Source organism: Micropterus salmoides, unplaced genomic scaffold (assembly GCF_014851395.1).
Source record: "Micropterus salmoides isolate LMB-PRFRI ecotype aquatic unplaced genomic scaffold, ASM1485139v1 Ms_hic_scaffold_22, whole genome shotgun sequence".
Taxonomy (NCBI): Eukaryota; Metazoa; Chordata; class Actinopteri; order Centrarchiformes; family Centrarchidae; genus Micropterus; species Micropterus salmoides.
This window is the reverse complement of record NW_024041373.1, coordinates 18,402,535-18,426,603: the sequence shown is the minus strand read 5'-3', so window position 1 is coordinate 18,426,603 and position 24,069 is coordinate 18,402,535. Positions and strand designations below refer to the sequence as shown.

Sequence of the window (24,069 nt, the reverse complement as noted above, 5' to 3'; positions counted from 1 at the left end):
CCCTATACCTTTGAAGCAGACTTATTAAAATGTGCCAGTGGGGCTCATCCCTGACTATCTACTTGAGGTGAAAAGTTAGTTCTTACTAATGTTGAGACAAAATAAAGGGACTAACATGAGGTGAATGAAGGTGGAGTGGTGGAGACGACACCTGAGTTTAATCGCATAGTCAATTCGTGACATCCTGCTAAAGCAGCAGATACTGTATCTTTGACTACAAGTGAGTAGCTGGCACACTCCAAATCCAAGGCACACATGGGTAATGTGTAATGAGCTTCCAGGCTCTCTGCAACTGCAGAGGAACTGAACATTTAAATGAGCGAATGATGCATTATGTATATCACTGAGGTTCCTGTGCAGGAATTAATCATGATCATAAAAGCCAAAGACAAAACAACATACTCTGGCCATTGCTAAACTGTTGTGATCTAATGCAAAACAAATTCATTTTTCATGCCGTTAAAGATAAAGAAAATCTTAAAAGGTTTGGTTTTGGTTGTCTGCGTCTCTTATTGAGAGTCATTCACTTTCAACTTTATTTGCGGATTATTGCAAATCCCCGGTACAAATCATATCATGAAATCATGTAGCTGGGACATTGGATGTGTTCTGCTAATGCTCAAGGAAGATCCCCTGAGGGAGGCATTGAGTGGGGGAGAAGGTAAAGAAAGAGAGAGGAAGGAGGGAGGTAGATAGAGGGAGAGAACGCAAAAGAGAGGTGGAGAGAGAGTTAAAGGATGGGGAAGGGAGGGAAAGGCGGGAAAGAAAGACAGAGAGGAGGGGAGGGCGGCAGCAGTCAAGCTGCACTTTATCCTGACAGATCTCCTTTACACACTAATTTCCTTGTTAAAGAAGAGAAAATGGCACTCAATCCGGAGAAATCCTTTTCTCCTGGAGCTGGCCTGTCAGCTGAGGGATGAGTGGATACAAGCAGAGCTTTCCTCCTCAGGCTAGCTCCCTCTGGCACACAGCAGCTAGGCTACTGCTCACAGCAGAGCTCTCTATCTATAGCCATAATTAATACACCATTGGAATATAATGAACCATACCATGATACATGAGTTTCAGTGGGTGCTGTCGACAGCAGTCATTTAACCGCTTGCTGGAAATCAAATGCGAAGTGAATTGATTTTTTGATCATGTCATCTCCATCATAAATGGCAAACAAATTGTGTACAAACATTTCATGCTCAGTTGCTGTTTATAAACATTCCCCATGACAAAATTGTAACCCCCCCCCCCCTTCATTCACAGTTACCGGCAAAGACAATAAAATCTAACAAGGGCACAACTTGCACCGCAACATATTTATCACTGAATTTGTAATTCACCAAAGTGTATTAGCTTGGATTTGAAAAAAGGGAGAAAAGAAAAGCCTCTTTTGTTTTAAGTCAGGGGTGTTAGCTGTTCAGTCTGGATGTTTTCATCTCCCAAGATTACTATTCTCGGGGTGTGTGTCAAGACTACTTTTCAGAAATCTCGGTAACAATTCAGATGCGATCGATAAGGAGTGACAGTTTATTCTAAGGCTTAGCACGGGCCAAGAAAAGAACGACTGAAGCATCAAGTTTAGAGGAATGAATTTGTTTTGTATTTGATTTTTCCATTAAATTTATCACCACTTTAACTCTGCCTTTTCCCCCCTCTCCTTCTCACTCCTTCCCTCTCACTTTCTCCCTCACTCTGTCACTCACATCAACAACAAGGCTGTAAACGGCTGTCAATTTCTCAACTGTGATTTCCATGTCTTCGCTTTCATCCATTTTTGATTGCTTCACACCCTGTACCTGTGCTGCTTTTAGTGCTCATCTGTGACCTTGTGAGATGATGGGTAAAATTATAAAATACATGTTCAGTGGCAGAGTGCTGCTGCCCTTTATAACACTTCATTATATCTTCTGTGGACGGAAAATAGTTGAGAAACATTTTCTTACTAATGCTGGTTTGGCACAAAATCCTACGGTAAATCTATTACCACGTTGTCAAGAGAAACCACTTGAGGTTTCCCACAGTGTAGCAGCAGGCAAAGTGGGAAATTGTGACCCTGAAACTACTGTCCGATTTCTCTTATTAAAGTGTTTTCAAAATCTTCTCCCTTTCTGGATTTAAGGGTCATTGAGGATGCCAATCAGAGGGACAGGCCAGTCAGAAAGCCAGCGGCGTGAACAGGACAGGAACCAGCTGATGAAATTCATCCATACTTCTCACTTATGATGACATGATTGATTTTCCCTCAGAGTGCTCAAATGTAGGATTGTCTTCCTACCCCCATCTCCTCCTCCATCCCGCCTCAATCTGCCCACCCACCCGCCAAGCCAACAGCTAATGGATAAAGCCTCTGTCTGTCTCAGGCATGGCGGAGAGTTGACGAGTGGAAGAACAACTGCAACGAATGAAGGGTGAAATCTGAGAGTGCAATTTTCCGTCTGTCAATCTCCCTTCAAGAGAACAAGTTGACCACCAATCAGCGGAGTCGATTCAGGGCTGGCGGCTGATGGGAGCGTTCTGAGTGACAGCATCATGTCACTACATTAACACAGCAATGAAAGACATAAAAAGGAATTTTTTGAAGGGCCCGGCCAGTTATTCGATTTCTGGATGTGATTTGGGTGGTTGGGACTATACTTTTCTGCTTTAACAAATGAACAAACTGACAGGTTAATGCATAACATAATACTCTATAATTCATGGTTCTGAGTTTGGGCGACTCCTATCATCCAGTAGGTGCTTCAAAATACAACCAATTAAACTTTACTTAATTATTAAAGGTAGAAAGTGAGGGAGAAACATGCCTTAAAAACTCTTGCTTGCAGTCAATTACGATAAAACTTTAATGAGCCTGGATAGAGAGCCATAAAAACTGATAGCCCCTCCGTCATGAATTATATATCCATATCGATTTTGTTTCTTTGCTATAAGAATTGCAGGTAATCGTATGTTACCACATGTAAAGTGCACTTCCCTGGCGAGGATAAATATTAACTATCAAATATATATGAGATGTGTGTGCATTTATGACCAAGCTCATGTAGAAAATGAAGAGCAGGGATGTCGAGGCAAGGGCCACTGGGAATGGATGAAGGGTGCCATTTCTGACAGTAAGAGAGACCCTTAGCGGTGCTGGCTTGATATGTTACCTAGTTAGCGTCACAGAGAGAGGAATAAATAGTTCTTTATTATTTGTGGTTGCCATCATGTCTCTCCTAATAGACAGGCTATACTGAGTTTAAACCACATTATCCTCTGCGAGACCATCGCAATTACTCTTGAGAGCTAGGTCTGATGTGTGGATAAGGCAGGTCGCCCATGTCTTAATGAACACAAACAATGTGAAATGGAGGAAGGAGCAGTGGGGGGAAAGATAATGGCAGGGGAGGGCTTGTTTTAATAGAGACAGCGCTAAGTTGTTTGCTATGATCTATGCGAAGTCTGAGAATGCTGAAAACCCCCAATGTTAGTTTGTGGAGATCTTTTTTCATGATCCTATTACCCAACCAATCCACACCCTTTTCTCTCCATTTTGCCGCTGAACAGCAGGCGCAAATCCTGTTTAGTGGATCTCCAGTTGTGGACTTGTGTGTCTTGCTGTCAACTGTCACACAGTCCTGCCTTGTTGGACACTCGTAGAGGTTAAAGGGCACCAAACTGGATCACTGTGACACCCAGTGCGAGTGTTATCCCCAGCACAAATGGCTCAGTGCTGGTTTAATTGATAAACTGCCGCTCCACTTCATTAGTCAGACAGACCGGGCTTAACGAACAAACACAGAGAGAGTGTCACTCTGAATATGTTAATCATGACTGGCCATTATGGGGCTCTTCCCTCTACCTCCTTGTCTCAATCTCTGGTAAACTACAAAGACGAGGGATGTGCACTCACTTCGAACTCCGTGTACGCTTGTATCGAGCAAGGCAATTTATCAGTGACAACAGAGGGAAAAAAATGAGAAGCAGACAGACGCAAGAGTGGTCCTTGGTGTTATTGAATATAAATATATAATAACCATGTAAAAAATGCATCATTTGGCCTTTTCACAAAGGCAGTTGTAATATAGCACTAGGTGAGCACTGTACTTGACGTACACACTGGAGGTGAGGGTGTCAGGGGAGAGCTCGCTGGAGCGAGAGGAGGTTTTATTGTTGCCCAGCCCTTCCGCTTAAGTGCACATGGCTGGGAGGAAGCCGGGACCTCCAGCTCTGACCTCTGCGCATGTATATTTAATAGGCCATCAGTTGGCCGGGGCAGCGCTCTGATCAGGATTCAGAGAGGGGCTTTGAACACCCCTGTGTATTCCTGAGCGTGCAGCCTCAAGCTGCTCTCCCCAGCTGTGTCAATCCGACAGCACTGTTACAGGCACCCAGACAAGGCGCTGGGCACTCCACTGCTACTGCCTAATGACTACAGGAAAAAAAAAGCAAAACAAACACAAAAACAATAACATTTGGCGTATGGAGCTCTGCTACCATCTAATGAGTGGTTTTAAAAACTGGAATATTACGCCAGCTGATATACTGTAGGGTGTGTGGGATGTGTTTGGATTACATCAGCTACTCTATACCATGCTATGTTCCCCTTAATAATAACAAAATGGCAATCTCACGGTGACTGCACTACACACGCTGGTAACGATTGCAGAAACAAGACAGCAAACAGAGAAGTGCCACTCGTGTCTCTTTTCTTCTAACAAGGTATCACTACCCTTTGAATCAAATCGGCTCTGTGTGTGTGTGTGTGTGTGTGTGTGTGTGTGTGTGTGTGTGGGTGTGTGAGCGTATGAATGTCACAGTGCACGCACATGTGTGTGTGTGTGAGGGCAGCTTAACGAGGGTGGTTCATTTGACAGGCAATTAGTTTGCGGAGCTGCTATTGACAGCCACTGTGCTTGTGTTTGTTCAACAGCTCTGGGTGAGTTCCACGCTCCCTGGGCTACGTGACAAAGCACCTCCGACAGGGAGCTCCTGATCTCCACCGAGGCTCGGAGGCTCGCACTGTGAGGGGGGTGGATATGTGACAGCCTAGCAGAGAGAAGAGAGGAGAGAGAGGCGGAGAGATACAAAACCCACAAGGGTCTATTAGGGGGTTGTTGCAAGTTAATGTAGCTACAACACACTTTTTGTGTCGTATTTCGAAAGGCCTGAGCAATGATGTTGTCATTTGTTGTTTGATTGCGGGGATAGCGGAGGGTAATCTTAGGAGACACGCAGGCTCGCACACTACATGCACCCACATAAAAATGCAGAAAGAAAGGAGACAAGGAGGTGGGGGAAAGCTAGAGGGAGATGGAGGGGAGGAAAAATATAACAAGATCCAAACACTCTTTTATCCTCGAAAATCCCATATTCTAATGCAAGGGCCCATCCCTCTTTTAGTTGCAACCATTTCGTTTGTAGAGCCAAGCTCCAATCAATATCATTATTTTCACAGAGGATCGAAGCGCCTTCACCGAGTTAATGGGGGATTGAGGTGGTAAACGTTTACCCTCTGACTGTCAGCAGAGCACTGGTCCATAGTGGGCCCAGATGACAGCACTGGCCCCACTGTGGACACACTATGTGGAGATGTCCTGTGGGTAGACAGGCTGCATGGACTGTCAACCGCCTGCCATGCCCTAGATGGCCTAACATATCAGCTACTTGAGTTAGAGCAGCAGCATGGGCTTTGACTTCTGCTAGAGCTAACAGAAACAAACCGGCCAGTGCTGGCAGCAGCATTACTGCACTGCTTGACATTGTTATTGTTGATACAAGAAAACCTGGAAATACACTTTGTTTTCTTTCTGTATTATTTTAACAAAATAATTCAATGTAATGCAGAAGTAATTAAGTAAAACATTAAATAACATGCCTCATTAACATAAAACAGTATTTTAGTCAATGCTCGCCGTCAACGACCACGGATCAGCTGTTCTGTCAGATTTTTGAGAAATGAAGACTAATCTGCAGCTGGCAACGGCAAAGCAAATTCTCTCATATAGCAGCATATGCTAAATAGCTCTTCAAGCGCGCAGATGCATTGCTGTAAAATACTTCTCCTGTCTGCGTATCTGCATCTCCCAGATGGGTACCAAGCTGTGCCAAACTGCATCTCATCAACTGCTATGAACTATGGCATCACATGACCGCAGTAGATATGTGGAGTCCTATTCTGTCTTGCCTTGGCACGACATGGTCAAGCGATGCATCATCAGAAAGCCCATACTTTGTCAAAATGGAGGTAACTAACGGAGAATGGAGGCAGGGGGGAGTGGGAGAGCGCTTTTTCCGCTCAAAGTGTTGAAAGTTGTGTTCAATAACCAGAAGAAAAGAACAAGACTTTTATACGATTTTTTTTTTTTTCACTTTGGAAAAAAGACTAATCAGTAGAGTTCGAGTTGATTTGGGTTTGCACGAGGGTGTGACAGAGCAGTGAGAGATTTCATGGGATGTTGCCCCATGATTCATTGAGTTATTGGTTTCCGCCCTGTTTTAATCGCTGGCGGGCCAGAGCCAAAAAATCTCGGAGGATTCCGGAGAGCTCTTTTATCCACCATTCAACAGAATGGAATTTGGTCTGCAAGTGCCTCACGTCATTCGAGGCGTCCTTCACAGTTTCGGGGGCCCTAATTCAAACCACATGGAGGCCAGCGTCCGGTTACGGACCTCTGCAAAAAAAGGGACACATTCCCATTGGCTGCTTCAAGATGGGAAATGGGGTGTCTTGATGGAAAAAAGATAACAAACACATCTAAGTAGGAGTCACAACATAGCCAAAGCACACACACATTCACATGCATAAATATACATACACATGTACATACAGGGGGACATATACAAATATACGTGTATATACACAAATACACACAGATTGTGAAGCATACACTTATGGGCCTGCAAAAGCTGTTTGCTTGACATGATGGAAGAATGAGCAGCAGGCTCAGTAATATTGCTCCTATTCTTCATTGACAAGCATATATATATATTTTGCTGTTCCCAACTGACTTTGCAGCGCTGAACTCCATTTATGAATTATCTGACATATTTCCTGCTATTTTTTTGACAGGAGTACTCAGAGGAAATTTCAAGGCACCTTTCTCCTGACAAGTAGAAATATCAATATTTGAATAAATTGCAGATTTGGATCTCCTCACATGGATGCTCTCCAGCAAGAGTGTGTGTGTGTGTGTGCGCGCGCGCGTGTTTGTACGGCTGTAGGAATTTGTGTTTGTCTTTGTATGTTTTTGCATGTGCATGTGTTTGTGTGTGTGTGTGAGTGAGTGAAGGGAATGGGAAGGGGTTTGTTTCATTCTGTTACCACGGTCTTATCCCCCTGAGCCCGCAGGCAGAAATCTGTATGCAGCATTTCATTAGGAGGGAGCTCGACTGAGTGACATGTGAAGCACACCTCGCCGTCGACCTGATGAAGTTTACTTCTCTCAAACGGCAAAAAGCCACTTTGTAGACTAGCCCTTTTTTCCACAGAGGAAGACAGGGGGTGATGGCTGAGCACCAATAAAAGAATCATGAATGTTGTTTCACAGAATGACAGGCCTATCTGTACACAAATATTTCTCTTCGAGTAAAATGTAAGCTTCAGAGCTTTTTTGTTTCCTCTTCTCTTTTTAAAGTAGATTCTACTTGATAGAGCTGACAGTGTTCAAAATATGATCACCTAAATTCTGAGCCTTGTAGGATACATCTAACAAGACGTGCAAAAGGGAGACTAGAAACAGATTGTTGTTATCTCACAAAAGTGAAAAGTGATATGTTAGGAAAGTATCTCACCCAGTGAACTAAATAATTTACAAACATATACACTATTGTCCTACAACCTTGATAAATACACCATCTCTGTGTAAGAGGTCAATGTCAAGCATCCATAACACTCAGTGCTGTCTTCTTAAAGCTCCTGGTGTTACGTATGAGAGACTTCTGCCTATCTGTCTCACTCTGTTTAGCTGCAGTAGCTGCCATTCTGTCTGCATGTCTGCTGCTGCCGCTGATAGATCACTCTCCTGCCCACCCATTCAACCTACCCCCACCCTCCCCTCGACAAACCCGCCATCATTTCAGGGAGCCTGAGAAATAGCTTAGCCATGTGAGGTTACTCAGGTACCAAAAAGGCTGTGACCCAGTGACCCCCCGAGCCGACCTTCCTGACCTGAAAGTCATACTTTCTCCCTCTTCAACTGAAAACAAAAACAAATCTTATCATGCGCCTCTGCTGCTGAAAGGGAAAGAAAATCCCTTATATCAATGTGGTGCTTTGACAATCATCTCTCCACATGACCTGTGATTTCTCCAACAGGGTCTGCTTGACACTTACAACAGAGAGGTGACGGCACGCAGGTTGTCCATCTCTCGCCTCGCCTGCCCTTATCTCCTCTCCTCTCCATCTCTCTCCACACTCCTCCTTGTGTGCACAACTTAATAAGCAAGCAAGGGGTAGATTCCCATTATGGAAACCCTGGAAAATGGCCCGGACATTTTCCCCCATATCTGGGATCTCCATCTGGAGAAGGCACTCTCGCTCTCACTGCCCCCCTCGTCCAATCTCTGTGTGTGTTCTGGTGAGCCTATGCTGCAGAGATGGCTTTCACTCTCCACTGGCTACAATGAGATTGGCCCACCAGGTTGACACTATTCGAATCGACAACCCATTTCAATAACGTAACAAAACAGAACAGAGTGCTGATGTTGAATAAAACATTTCTGAGGAGTGCCCAGAGGGGCAAGATGGGGTTCTTAAATTATCTAAATCTGTAAGATTTTGGAATGCTTTAGCAGAAACATAAATTCATCAACACATAACATAACAACATAATTTGTTACATACTGATTCAATAATAGCATGTAATTTAGTTAGTTTCCCCATTTGTGTTGTCTTGAACTGTATGTCTGTATCACTGCTCTCACATCAGTTAGGACTGCTTCATACCGAGAGTATATGGTTAACAGACTAATAAAGATTACACTGAGGTCAGCAAGTCACTAATCCCCGGCGTTATTAGTAAAAACAAAGCCTACAGCTTTACGCCATGCACCTCATCACATCTGAGTGCCTATGCACGTGCATAAGGTCCGAGCATAATATGGTGTGACTTAAACCATACAATGAGAAGAGAAAATAAATATGTTAAGAGCAGCAGGGGTGGACCGGGCCAGGCCTCTGTGGACCTATGTCATCACTCCCTCTGGTCTCGGCTGTGCTCCCCACCCGAGCGAAAGGCTCAATGATTACGGAGGCTCAGCTTCCCTCTAAGAAAGCAAACCGGAGCTGCAGTCCAAACAAGGCCGAGCCAGCAGTGAGGGAGCACTGCTACACCAGGCAGCTCGGGTTTACCGTCGCCTCCGACCTGGCTGGCCCCCGGGCTTGCATTAGTCCCCCAGCCCAGCCTCTCTAGGACAAACAAACAACCACCACTTACACAGTCAGGGACGAGCAGTGAGGCGGGGAGAGCTGGTGCCACCAGCACTGTGAGGAGGGGAACCTGACCCAATTGGATTTGCTTTATCACCCCATATAATGATTCCCAGACTGGCCTGTTCCAGTGGTAGAAAATAAAAATTACCAAGAAAATATCTGCCTGCCTGCCATTCTGAGTTTGGCCCAAAATGGGCAGCTCCCCCAAAACAGATGGGGAGGCATCTCAAAAATGTTCTCTGCCTCTGGGGACATGTGGTTTTCCCCATCATTATATAACTGTAAACTCCTGGATGTCAGAGATTGGGGATAATAACTTTCAGATGTTGGCAGCCCTGGCCAATGCTGGGACCTGCTGGATGGGAACGGTTATTTGGCAGAGGGGAGGAAGTCCGAGAGATTAGGACTAAGATGTGACAGGGAGAAAAGTGGATCTGGACTGGAGCTGAATGGATCTGTTCCAGGGTGTTCGACGTTGTACCGGGCCCTAATGATGACCTTGTGGGAGGCAGAAGCCCGGCATGTGTGTGCGTTTGCGGGCGGGATAGAGACAAATTAATATCAAAACCACAGGAAATCATGTCATTCTGTTAACACGCCGAAATCAAGCTAAAGTGCTCCGGCTTGATCCACCACTTTTAGCATTCCATTTCAATTTTCAGATACATTTGATATGACAGTTTTAGCACTCCCCGTTGCAGTGCAGATGTGCCACTAATTCAGAAACAGACACACCTCCTTCAATAAATGAGTCCTTATAGAGGTGTCATCCCGTTAAACCATTTTTATTGGTTTGTCTCGCATGGCGGTAGAGGATCATTGTTCACTGCGGACGTGGTTGCTGGTTTGCCGGTGTGGTCAAGGTTTGGTCACTTAAACTCATACTCCTCTAATGAAATGAAGCATCTCCTCACATTTTTATATCTTCCAGATGGCCACTGCATAGTAAAAAGAAAAGTCCCGTTTTTCTTCTTTTTAAATATTTTTTCCCCCTTTGCTTTAAAGTATCGATCGCTGTGCTGAACAAGCAGAGGAGTGTTTTTTATTGTAAATCAATACTGATCGATCGGCTGCCTGGGTGTTGAATATGGATCAATATCACACCGGGCTGTGGAGGAGATCTGATTTCAATTGGCAAGAGAAGCCCACAGCAGGTTTCCATCAAGCGGTAATTCAAGACATGGGAACATAAGTCAGATGGATTGATATAGACTAGCCAGGACCTTTCTTGCCACTGAACCAGCTCAAGGAAATTTCTGTCATATATCATTAACGCAGTTGGGGCAGGCAGTAAAAAAAAAAAAGAGGGGGAGCAGAGTACCTCAGTGACCCTCATTGAAGAGCAATGGTCAAACATTGAATAAATATCCCATTATTAGCATGGATGTTATGTGTTTTTTTTTAAATAATGAAACTCCAGAATGAAAGTCCAACAAACTCAAGCACTAAAATAGAAACTGAAGCCGTACTCTCTATGCACACATACACAGTGTGGTCATGTTCTGTGGAACTTCTGGTACTGATTATGCGGAGGTCAGCCTGAGATTCATACTGTAAGCTGTTATTCATTTACTGAACAAATGTCCTGGAGAAAACTGGTGAATGGTGAAATATTTTCAGAGCACTTATCACACGGTCGATCTTTATTAAACCTGCACATTTGTTTAATTTAAGCAAGGCAACAAAATACATAATGTAATTTAACAGAACACACGTGTCGCCAAAGTGTACCGAGCATGTGTGTATGTTAAAAAAAGCAGGTCACCTCGTTCATTCATCACTTTGTTTGTGATTCCTGAAGGGAGGGGCACTGTTCCAAATGACAGCATTGTAAAACAATAAAAACAGAGCTATAGTTAGAAATAACTTGTCACTTTTAATAAATGACACTGGTTCAGGGCTCTTTCTCTGGGGCTTCTCCTCCGATACATCCCAGGCACCCCTGGGGCCAACAGAGCAGCCAGCAGACCAGCTCGTTTCCCCGAGGTAACTGATGACCCTATCCCCGAATTCCCCCATCTTTGTCCTGTGACCTCACACCAGCGGGAGCAGGACCATGTCCGATGAAATCTTCCGACTGCTTCCCATCCTAATCTTGCCTGTGTCACCTACAAATTGCTACATTCAGAAAATGGAAATAGATGGAGGTGGAGATGGAGGGAGGGACTGACAGAGGTAGGGGGAAAGGCAAGAATGGGAGGGGAGAGGGAGTGGAGGAGTATGCATCGACAACCAGTCCCTTAAGAAAAATACTTGAGGAAAGAACGACTCGGGAGATCCTGACAAGGAATCACATCTCAGCGAACATATTGATCTGATTTACAAAACCTCCACTCTAATGTGAAACAAATGGCGTGGGCGTGAACTGGTACTTAACCATAAAACCCCAGCATTACTCCGTCTCCGATGAAATACCACATATATCCCTCACCAGGGCCTAATGTGCTGTTTTACGGCCAGATACGACTGAGGTTGACCCAACAGTTTGTTTGACAATTAGGGGAAACCTAATAAGGATTGAATGGGAGTGAGAACATGCCAAGAGAAAGAAAGGAGAGTCTTTCTCAAAAGAAAAAATGGCTAAAAAAAACACCGGCCTGAGTGACCTAAATGTGATTCACAGAATCGGGAGCTGTTTGACAAAGCTCCTGCGTCATTAATGCTTTAAGAAACCAAACAAGCTCTTCAAAACAGCTACAAAGTTTAATTATAAAGGAGAGCTGCTAAATATTTGAGAAAGAGTGGCATGTTTTATTCACTTCAGATTTAATTTCAATAATGTAAGATTTTTACCATGGTGGCTTATTGCAGCAGTGTGTCAGAGAAAAGTGCATAAATCTTTATAGATTGTTTTCTTTCATAATATCAAAATAAATCACTTACATTACTCCACAGCCGGAGTTAAATCACATTAACGCAGCGCTAAACCAAGTCTGTGAATGCAACTGTAGATAGTAAACTTTAACAACACATTCACCAAAAAAATCTTTGATAACCTTTTCTTATTTCTCTTCAGCATGTCTCTCTGTGTGTGTAACTGTGTGTGTATACAAGGTCCAGTGTTGCTCTTGGCCCAGCATTCATCCCATCACCCCAGCTCTGGCCTTGTTCCTGTCAGCAGTGAACCAGGGGAGTAAAGAGTGGGGGGGAGAGGAGAGCAAGAGAAGGAGAGGAAGAGAAGGAGAGAGAGAAAGAGAAGGGGGTGGTGAAGGGGGGAGGGGTTGTCTCCATGGACAGATGGACTGCTCTTTCTCAACACATGTGGAACCATGTTTCGTCTTTCACTGCCGTCAAGCTGGAGCCGAATCCGTCGCTCTGTTGGCCCGCGCCACTCTTTCATACTGCACACCTCTCTCTTTAGCACAGCACACACACACACACACACACACACATGCAAGTGTGTGCACGCACAGAGACAGACACAAAACACACACACACACACCACACACAAACATCTCCGTCTTTCTCTGCACACATGTTAAAGTCATCACCCCTGCTCAGTGCTAGTAAAACACAACACCCCCGGCTTCTCTGCTGTTGTCAAGTCTTGCCATTAGCTGATGCCACTGGGGAATCCTACCCTAGTGAGGTGGGTCTCCCTCGGGAACGTCAGGCACCAAGTTACGTTCAGCCGCCACTCATGTGAACCCAAACATGTGAGCATAATTTGGAAAATATCATTTATACTGTGCGTCTTTGTACGTGTCTTGACATTTACAAACTGCGATAAAACCGACATGAGGGAGGAGGGAATAGAAAACAGGGCGAGAATAATTTGAGGTAATGTTTTGCTTAGTGAACAGTATTACCCAATCCTGGATGTTGGAGCACTGGGAAGGAGGTTCTGGCTCTGGGGCTGCAGAGAGGGTCTGGGTTTCATTTTTCGGCAAGTGCAAGCCAAAGGAGAGCTGCCAAGTACAGATTTCGCTCTCAACACTTCCTGCTCTTCCTATTCTGGCTCGGGAGGAGACAAGCTTCACTCAAACGTCACGTCGACTTAGGCAGGGGTGGCCAGTTTATTCTCCCATTTCTCAATGGGTGTCAGAAACTCACATCTGTCACATGAATTATACCAAACACAGCCATAAATAAAATGCTGAGATGGAAATATTGTTAAGCCCCAAATAAAAAGGTCTGCACAGGTGTTTGCATGCCTGTGTAAACATAGAAAGAGAGCATTTCCTATACAAGTTAACAGCTTTAAATGACTCACTGTAAAGCCTAAAAAAACATTGCAGCGCAGGTCCCACAGCTCAACAGTATAATGTCAAAAAAAAAAAAATTCCAGAAGGAACACCTGCAGCAATCAACTCTCAATCACAACAACAGTGACCCCATCCACTTCGTCATTTTCATTATGGATGGTGGCAGCACAACGTTAGATTAACACTACCTACCGAGTGCCATCTTAATTGCCCCTCTGCAGATGCAGTGAAAACATGTCATTTAGGTACTTCATAAACAGACTTCTCTTTGCAGGTTATCAAGACAGCCGCTCAGTGAAAACACACCCTCTTTTCCAATGCTGATGTGCAATTAAAATGGTTTTAGAAATCCTCTTTGACAGTCCAGGGCTTAGCCAAAATGTAAATGACATTAAAGGAGACAATGAATTTAATTTTGTTTAATGTCCCCTTTCGCTGATTCTCATTTACATCACATTTCCACATAAAGGGCTGACCTTATAAATACTGGCATTTGTTCAGCTTTTGGAGGTAATCACGGTTTTGCAAAAACCAGATGGGAGCACACAAATTTTCCGATTTGTTTCTTAGAAGGCCGAGGGAACCACATGTGAGACGTTCTAAGACTGCGGTCTTTTGTTTCTGGTAAACAACTTGACAACAAGTCAAGTGCACTCTGGGAAATGACCTCGTAGGTGTTCCACAAATGAACGATAACACAAAGTCATTTAGAAAATACAGGCTCACTAATGAGGGACATAACGGAAAGCTAAGCAAAATTTACATTAGGCCAATTTTTAATTGCATTAACACACGAACAGGTGCGGTGAGGCCTTTATAAATGAGCTAAATGAATAAAAGCCTCCCACAGCACAACCATGTGTGCTGACCAAAAAAAGAGACAAGGGGAAAAATAAGGGAAAAACAAGTCAATGTCATGAATTATTCAGTGGCTGGGCTGCCCTCCAAAGGTTAGTGCTCTTTGACCTTTGTGACAGGAAGTGAAAGGGAGTGCCGTAGCCGCTGGAATAAATGGAGTTGACATGTTTAGATCTGGTCCAGAATCTCGTTTGTGAATGGCAGCGTAAATTGACACAGGATGTTAAACTGTATGAACATACATTCAATTCTAAATTCATATATGGGTAGAATACAAACTGATATCACATTCTCTCTCTGTCTGTCTTAATTCTACTTGCATAAATTGCGCCAACCTCGCAGAGTAAAATGTGACCTTTGAACCCTGACACACAGAATGAGTCATTTTCTCTTCTCTTTCAACAACATGTGCTGTCTTATTACAAAATCCATGCGTAAGCCTGAACAATGTATCTAATCTTTCACACAAGAGAAGACAAAGTCAATATGCATGAGAGTGAAGACAGATACCAGACCAGGAGAGTCATCGCAAATTGAGTTATGTTTGGCTATACACTACATGCACTGTAAATGGGAATACCATCTAATCAGATATTGGGTACCTCATCACTATAATTCTAAAGACTCAAATTACCGACTGAATAAACCTACACCCCCACTTACTTTAAGACACCATTAACTTATAAATGTGACATCTGTAGCACTGCTGGATTTATAAAGGGGAGAGATGATTACACCAAACTGCTAAGTGATGCGGTCATAGCAAGAGTGCGCATTAGTCACTAGATAAATTTACTGTTTCTTTTATTTCATATAACCACCGACTGACTTCGATTTTTTTTTTTTTCAAATTGATGTTGGAATAAAGAAAAAAGTAAGCTCACACTACTGAAACACAATAGCCTTTTTTTCTGCAGCGCAAAATATGAACAGACTTTCCCAAAGGATATTTTAATTTGAGTCACAACACATATAAGCCCAACCAAATGCAACTAAAATAGGGCCTTTCTTCATCCAAAAAAGGAGTATGAATAATGCAAGGGCATCAAATGTAAGTGCTGAAATATTTAAAGACCAAGCAGTGCTGAAACTTTGTGACAGCTGTTGGGCCTATATCTAACCAACTTTTTTTTTAAAGAGAATCCTTCCTCTTTAAAAATCTGAGTGAAAATCTGTATCAAAACTCTGAGAGAAAATAGGGTAAACAGATGTCTGGCTTGACCGCAGGAAAATAGGACACATTTGGAATGATAAGTTTCCCAAACTCCGTTGGATATGCCAGATCCATGGGAACGCCAGTTAATGTCTTGCTAGATGCCAGCTAGCTGTGTGCGCTTTCCCCTCTTACCATCTGGGAAAATGTTACAGCGAATGAACGCCATCAATGATTCACTCCAAATCTGTTTCTTAAGGTTCGGCCATGCTACTGTTTCTCTAGGAAATGTGGCAGTGCTAGCATGGTTTTCATACTGTAATTGTAGACAGATGAGACATGCCTGATTCAACAATCAAACCTCTCCTCTAGGTTTATGTCACTCAACTATGTTCTACTCAATTGGAAATAATCAGTTTCTGCCAGCAGCGACCGCAGCACAGGTGCCTGTAATGATGTGCATGAGAAAATGACAGATGTAACAAAAATGGCTGTAAAACATGGAAGCTTTAACTAAAAGCTTACCCATATGCACAGCATGAACAGTCAAGTAATTGCGGTAAATAACCTTACGTATAGCAAGCCTACAGTGTGCTCTGATCGTGTCCGTAACTCTTGCTAAACCCTGCAACCTTTCACAAGCACCTCTCTCTGCAAGCCTCCTTCAGTCACTGGGAACCTGTGTGGGTCTGTTAGGGTGAGCTGACGGGCTCATAGTTACGACATGGAGACAATGGGAGGGTCTAATGAGGAACATATGCTTTTGTGTTTCAACAGAGCCGCTCATTGTGCAAGGAAAGGGATACTCTACTCCTATTCAGACTCGTCACAATGAAAATCCGAGCCCTCCCTGAGCCAGTTGAGCTTACAATATCCATCCGCTTCTTTTTTCCCTGTTCTTTTTTTTTCCCACCCCTCTTCTTGACTTTAATTCTCCATGCATTCATTTTGCTTATTGTACTTATGTTACATGTTTTGTCCCGCAGATTGAAGAACAATGGTGTGCGAAACTCTAAGCAGTAAAAAGGCAGCAAAGCGACACAAAAGCAAACATAAAAGCAGCGGAAATTAGGCAAAGTAGACATCTCAAGTTATATGTTAATGCTGGCACTATCGTGTCTTTGCTTACAAATGCACTTGACTTATAAATTAAGCAATCCACTTGGTACCAGATACAGGAAGAAAAGCCTCTATCCTGACATTTTCCTAAACATCTCAGTACTTTTCTTGCATATGATGGACTGGGACTGCCAAGCATAAATGCATAAACAACATACAAGCAGCATGCGTGCATATGAGGACATGCACGCTGGTGTGTAGGTGTCTGTCTGTTTGTGTCCTTGTCTGTGTGTGTGTGTGTCTGTGTGAGTTTGAGTTCAGACAGCAGTAGCTCTGGTAATCCATCCAGGCTCCCAGGGCAGCCAGCTCCTACTTCCTGATGCATGAGAAGCCGCTGGAGTGGAGTGGCAGCAACAACTGCTCAGCCCTATTTGATTACTAATAAGAGAGTTGTCCCCTCTGTCAGATACCAGGCATTCTCCACTAAGCAAACAGTGATTCCGGCTAGTCAAACATTAGCATTGCTGTCTCTCCCTACTACGTGGTGAGAGTTACATTGAGATCGACGCTCAAACTACACCCCCTACCTCATCCCTATATCCACCATGTGCACACATACACACACTAACTACCTAAGCATATTCAGACTGATCGGGACATATAGTTGCACAGTGTGAGAAAAATGTCAATGTCTGAAACAAGGCCATTTATCCTCCCTCTTTAGGAAGTGATGAAGGTAATATAAATGTGGCTGATGTAACTTCCCTGAAGGTGCAGAACAAAACAGCAGATAAAATGTTTATCCCTTCTAAAACGAAACTTTAATGGCATCTATCTCACGGCTAACTTGAGAGGAGGAAACAGTCAATGGAAAACAACTATTGACAGTGTAAGCATCACTGTCGTAAACAAAGAAGGGCTGCCAGCCAAATAAATGTGAAGTTGCCTAAGCTAATTAGGTGTATTCCCAGCATGATCCTCTAGTGATTGAACCACCTGTGATTGAACAAACCCTATCCAGGTGGTGACCGCCCCTCGGTGCACAGGTACCTGGGAAAGACGCCCCTCAGCCGCTCACATAGAATCACCCACAGTTCCCACCAGTTCCCAAACTGCGGGCCCTAAGATGCAAGTCAGCCCAACTGGGCCGTCTGGCACACTGGGAGGGAAATCATTTGTTCACTAGCTGATCCATGTGCCTGCTCATCCATTCAGTCACTCATCCATTTAGTCACTCAGACACTCACTCACTCATTCCCCATTCACAAACACAGAAGAAGCTGCACACGGCCTACCTGTCAATGATCACGGGGTCTGATGGAGTCTCGTTCCTGTTTCCACAGCTTTTCTTGTCACAGCATCGGCTATAGGAACATAGACAGTGTATTTCAGAACAAGCAACACTTTGCTAAATAAATAAAAATAAATAAATAATGCACACAAAACCACATACATTTATTAAGTGCTTTGGAGTGGTTTTGATATTGGGGGAAAAAATTGCCCTGAGATTTCCTTCACTCAATCTATCCATTCCATTGATGCTGATGGCTGATAAAAATGGTGAAAACAACATGTTGTGTTGTTTGGCTTAGTGTTGGAGGGGAGGGGAGTGGGGATTGGGCCAGGAGGCAGGGGAGTCACTTTTCACAGCTTCAGCTTTTGTTTACCTCTAATTGCCAAGCTGCTATTTCTGAGGGAGATGCAAGGTGCCACCCTCAACCAATATTTCTGTGGGGCATTTATCAATTATGGCCTCAAAAGCACTAATCTATCTTCCACCACATGTTTCAACCATCTCCTCCCTAAGCCTATAGCTAGCTTGCCTCTCACTTCTTTGATTGGGACCTGAATCAAAACTGCAAAAAATAAACAAATACATCATCCCAGCTTCCATTTGAATTGAAAACATATAAACATATGTGAATAAGATTGATTTATGCCATATGGTGCAGCAAGAAAAACAAAGATTTTGTGCAAAGCTACTGTCAGTCAACCGCACACAATTTAAATATGTGTGATTTACATGACTTTCTAGCAGCAATAATAAAGATGTGTTTTATAGCTAAGGTGCTGCAAAGCATTAGAGCAAAAAAATAATTCAAAAGCCAGTGTATTACAAGTCTAAAAATAAGATATCAGAAGATTATTCTTATTATTCTTATTATGTATATCTCATTATCTGTTAAAAGGCTGCAGTTAAAGTAGTTCTTCAGCAGCAAAAGGCACTTCTTCTTGACCAAAAAAAAAATTACCTCTAGTGCACGAGCATATTCAACATGTCACAAATAAGTGATGGATGCATGTTTAAATTGAGCGTGAGTGATGAGTTTATGCATGGAAAAAGACAAATCATTCTCAGCTCTCTTGCTGCACTTGCTCTCAACCAGTAACTTGAACAATGCACCGGTGCAACAAAGGAGAGGTTAACCGACAGTATCCGAATTCAATGTTCACAAAGCTCATGCTGAGCTCCACAATAACAACAAAAGGCGTTTTTCCTTTTAGTATCAGTGACACCGCTGAATAGCAGCGCAATATGAGAGGTTGAGATTTATGTGGTTAAATGACGCTAAAAGGCTCGCTGATCATTGTTGACAGGTGGGATCAACCGAGAACTGACTCTGTGCTAGAAAGAGAAAAAAAAACCTTGATACATAGCATACAACGTCTATGCATAACTTATCAGAAAACACATTGTCTCTGGCAGTCGTACATGATGAAATACAACTCTTAAAATATAAAAAATAAATAACCTACAAATTAAAAAACATAACTTGTGTACCGTGTCACTCACTGTTTATTATACATTCAATTTCCCTTCACTGAAAAAGACAGTCAGTTCATTTTCACTGTCATATTCATATTCATATCAAAGTTGAATCCCATCATATCAAAGTTAGAAATGACAGCAGCTCTCTCTCTCTCTGTGGTTGCTGAAGGACCACAGGACAGCCTGGATTGCTATATCACATCGTCAGTGTCACAACTTATTGAAGGGAGGGGATTACTTTTTGCCAGGATCTGCAAAACGGACAGAGCCAAAATAATGCTTACCTGCACATAATTTCATGAGTCAGAAGAACTCTGCACATTTCTGGGTTCTTGTCTTGGCCCTCATATATTATGGCCTTTGAAAGGAAATGAGATGGAAATAAATTGAAAACACAGTCATCTCTTGAACACATATTAATTCACATAAATTCAACAAATCATTAGACTAACTTATCTGCTATTTTTGCACTTAAAATAATAAAATAAATCAGGGCATGAATACACATGATGTCAGGACAACAGAATATATTACATGGGTCCAAGGGCTAAGTATGTAATGTGGTTAAGGTAATCACAGCAATCTATCTGTGTTATAAATTAAATTAATTAATATAAACATCAAAAACCTAAATAAACAATAAAAAAATAAAACTAACAAAAGAATAACTATGACTAATAAAAAATAATATCAAAAGCAATATTTCTAGTGGCAGCAATAATAAAAAAAATGTAATTATAAAATTAATGGTAATTTTTCTGACGATGATAATAATAAATTGTATTTTTTGTATTAATCTAGATAATATCCTGTGGCTCAGACAGGCAGACAGAGAAAGAGAGAGAGACAGAGAGGTTTTCATAAGGAGAGATCCAATAGAAGTGTCATCAATATGCTTATAATCTGGGGATATTTGGGGGAAAGTGTTAATGGGCAATCTGTTGTTTATTTTGAGCCGCTAACAATGATCTTTCTGTGGATAAAAAGCGGTGTCTGGCGGTACGGTTGAGTAATTTTTGAGCATTGGCTGAAACAGATGGCGTGGAGCTATCAGTTCTGCCGCTCTTCTCTCCCTCCCTCGATCCCTCCCTCCTTCTTCCATTTCTAAGGATAGACACTTCACTCCCTCGTATGCTGAACCGGCACCAAATGCAAAACGCAGGCAAGAACCAGCACGTAACTACTGACAAAATACTTCAAAAATAGCAAAAACAAAAACGCAATTAAGTAAACAGCGTGTTTCTTTATGTTTTGATGCCCTTAATAATGTGTAACTGTTTTTTTTTTTGTTTTGTTTTGTTTTTTGTGTGGCACGTTGGAGACCAATATGAGAGAGTGACTTTGAAAAAGTGACATATCTGAACCAGGTCGCATCACTCTCCGGCGTTTAAAAGCTGTCCTACTTGACCTGATGTGTTTTTTTGTCCTTTTATTTTATTTTCAGGAAACCGGGGCGATTATCTATATTGGTTTGATTTATGTCGCTATTTGCAGCTGTGGAAACAGAAATCCATAAATTGCTTGTTCTGCGTCATTGACTCAGATCATTCGCACAGGAATGTTGTCTGTGACCAGTGGTCCAGGCTTCACGGCTCTATTCTGAAGGCTCTGTGCCCCTGTATTAACTTATTACCAAATCCCATATTTAATAACAAAAGGTGGGATGCAGAGCTGAAATAAGGATGTCTGATTTTATTGTCATAATTATATTTACGTTTACAAATCTTTGCGTTGGCTTGAAATGTGCATTGAGACTTAGTAACAGCATTTTGTGCGCTGGGCTCTGGGTTAAGAGTCACTCACATGTTTGTGAGGAAGATGAGTGAAATGCACCTCTGCAAAAAATATTCATATTTATATTAATAAATATAACACTTGATGCAAATGTTTAAAAAAAAATGTGTTTAGAGCGTCACCTCTGACTCTTTGCAGGGGAAATCTAATCAGATCATATGGAGCCGGCATAGTGTTTAAATTTTAATGTTGGACAAACTGAGCCTGCAAAGAAACTCTGGCAGAATTGACGTTAGAGTCTTGCAATATGATATGGCCAAACGTAAACAGGCAAAATGGAAGCTGTCTCTTCCCGTTACCCCGTAATTTGATTTTATTTTGCGCCACAACTGCATTTTGCAACCAGGTTTTTCTTTATTATAATTATTAGTTTTATTTTTTGAAAAGCGTTTTGGTGCGCGTATCTCATGGGTGACCATTTGCACGGCGTGTTAAGGTTTTGCACAAGTCAACCATGGATGTGAGCAGGGTTGCACTGTGCATGAAAACAAGTGTAACAGCAGCTTACCTGCTTCGTCATGGAATCGATTAATCGTATGTAAAGATCCTGTTCTGTTCTGACGCCTGGGGAGAGAAAGAGAAGACCACTTGTGAATTTTGAGGAATTGTAGGCAATAAATCAAAAATTTAAAAAAAACAGAAAGCCCTCCAAAAAAAAGTTTAGTAACATGTAATAAAAAGGAGCTCAGGCAGTGATCACATTTTTGAAATTATCAGACTGCTATTATTATTATTATTATTATTATTATTATTATTATTATTATCATCATTCTTTTTATGTGAAACTAGTGTTGGATAAATTTGCACGTGTTTGCAGAATATTAATGACAGTTCAACTCACCATTGCTGTACAATAACTGAAGTTTGTAATGTATCCCATTGTTAGTTTTTTCACTGGTTGGTTCCTGCAGGAGAGAACAGTTTGTGAAAATCAACATCAACAAAACAACTGCATATTACTCCAGCCTACCACATGTTTGTGTGTTTGGAAAATTTATATGTAGGCTTTAGTTTCTGTGCAAAAGAAGAGAAACAGCCTTAGTGGTTAAAACGACTCTCTGTCATCAACGAATTGAGTTTTTTTTCTCTCTTTTTTTAAATCAATATTACACGTGAGTAACACCCTTAGTAACCCATTGCCATTTCAGAGAACATAATTTCGATACATGTGCTGATTATGTAGGTACAGGGGTGCATGTATTTCTCAAATACACCGCTTACTTTTTCTTTCTCCACAAAGTCCACAAAAGCTGTCCTTTCGATCTCCACGGGCTGACCCTGTCTGTCATACAGCGCCAGGACGAAATGGAAAAAATTGGATTTTCTGAGGTTGGAAGGGGGCTGCTTTTCATAATGTGCCCGTGCCAAGCCGACACCGCTGCGGGGAGAAAACAAGAGACCATCTCGGTTAAGCACCGGACACCGGGGATACTAGATGATGGAGAAGCTGATGGAAACATTGGAGATGCAGAAGCACACTTGAGTACGGGGGAGATTTCTTGATTTGTCACAATAATGGGTAATCTGATGTAATGAAAGAAGGGAAAGCCGAAGGGGGGGCATTTATTGGGAGACCGTAATTGATACAGAGTATTCAGGGGATTGAGGGGTCGATATGATGAGGAGGGAATGCGTGAGAAAAATCAGATGCTTTTGGCATGCGTACCTTTGGGCGGCTGTGTTTGCATCCACCACCCCAGCTGTGTGCATCCAGGAGCGGACCGAGTTCAGTCCACCCAGCGGTTCCTCCTTCATCGTCGTCCCACCCCGCGGTATAGTTTCCTGAATCCCAAACATTTAGGACAATTTGCGTGAAAAAGAGCCTCCTGCGAAATTAGGGGAAAATAAACGTCCAAGCGTGTTATCCTTTAGGGTTGTTTTTTTTTGTCACGGGATAAGTAGCGAGAGCCGATTCAGACTTGCGAGGGAAAACCCGGTCCACAGGTCTTGCCTCCCTCTTCAGTCCGTCCGATGTGAACAATTCTCAAAGTGCTGTACTTAGTTTGAGCGGTATCCACAGACTGGAAAAGTGAATTGTTCAATAGACAAGATTTTTTTGTGTCGCTATTGTTCCTCTTTGTTTTTCTTTTTTTCTCTCTCTTTTTTTTGTGCTATTCACAGAAAAATCGATGGCAGTTGTTTGTGTTTGTGGGTGATGCTGCTCTCAAAGTGCCCACATCCCTGAAGCACCGCATCCAAAACCTTCAGGACTTCTTGTTGAATAAAAAACCCACTCCTGAAAAGGTGCTGCTGCTTCTCCACAAGACAAACACAGGCAAAGGCTGATCACCAGTGGAGGTGTTCCTAGTACACAGGAGAGGTGGATAAGGGGCCCTTTCGCGTCGTGCAGGATGGATGGGAACATGCAAAACTAAGCCCTCTTTCCCCGAGGACTGAAATCTTTCCCGGGAGCCAAAACTCTAAACCCACGGGAGAGGCGCTGTCAGAATATGACGCTGAAGGGGCGTGGTTTTGACCATATATGGCGCTCTGACGGTTCCTGTCAGGCAGTGGCGCTCCACTGTACGGCTGCAGCCCTATAGTGCAGCAGCCTGAGAACACTCATTCGCTCCACTTTTCCTCTTGCTTAGGCCCTATATGTGGTGAGTTTGATTTTTTTAATGATATGGAAAATTCAACCGGGTGTAACCATCACACATAATGAGGGAGAAAAAATAAAAAAAATAATACCTAATAACAACTCGGAAATCAGGATTCATTGCTGATTATTTATAGCTGGCCTAATGATAGTAATGTCTCTGATTATTTTTCTTACATTGAATTAAAATTAATACTATCTGACATATGTATTCGATTAAGTGTGTTATTA

The 24,069-nt window shown here is 42.6% G+C and overlaps 1 protein-coding gene across 8 annotated transcripts in view; it reads right to left on the bottom strand.

Moving 5' to 3' along the window:
• Positions 1-23,645, bottom strand: part of LOC119917216 (transcription factor COE3) — a 67,471-nt gene extending 43,826 nt beyond the window's left edge. For all 8 annotated transcript variants that reach the window (XM_038737416.1, XM_038737420.1, XM_038737417.1 and 5 more), the window contains exons 1-6: positions 22,906-23,645; positions 22,461-22,617; positions 22,081-22,144; positions 21,748-21,803; positions 19,730-19,803; positions 17,971-18,039 (exon numbers count right to left, since the gene is read on the bottom strand). In XM_038737416.1, coding sequence (XP_038593344.1) covers positions 17,971-18,039; positions 19,730-19,803; positions 21,748-21,803; positions 22,081-22,144; positions 22,461-22,617; positions 22,906-23,036 — 551 coding nt within the window. In that variant the 5' untranslated portion in view covers positions 23,037-23,645. The remainder of the gene's footprint in view (positions 1-17,970; positions 18,040-19,729; positions 19,804-21,747; positions 21,804-22,080; positions 22,145-22,460; positions 22,618-22,905) is intronic.
• Between the last annotated feature and the right edge of the window lie 424 nt (positions 23,646-24,069).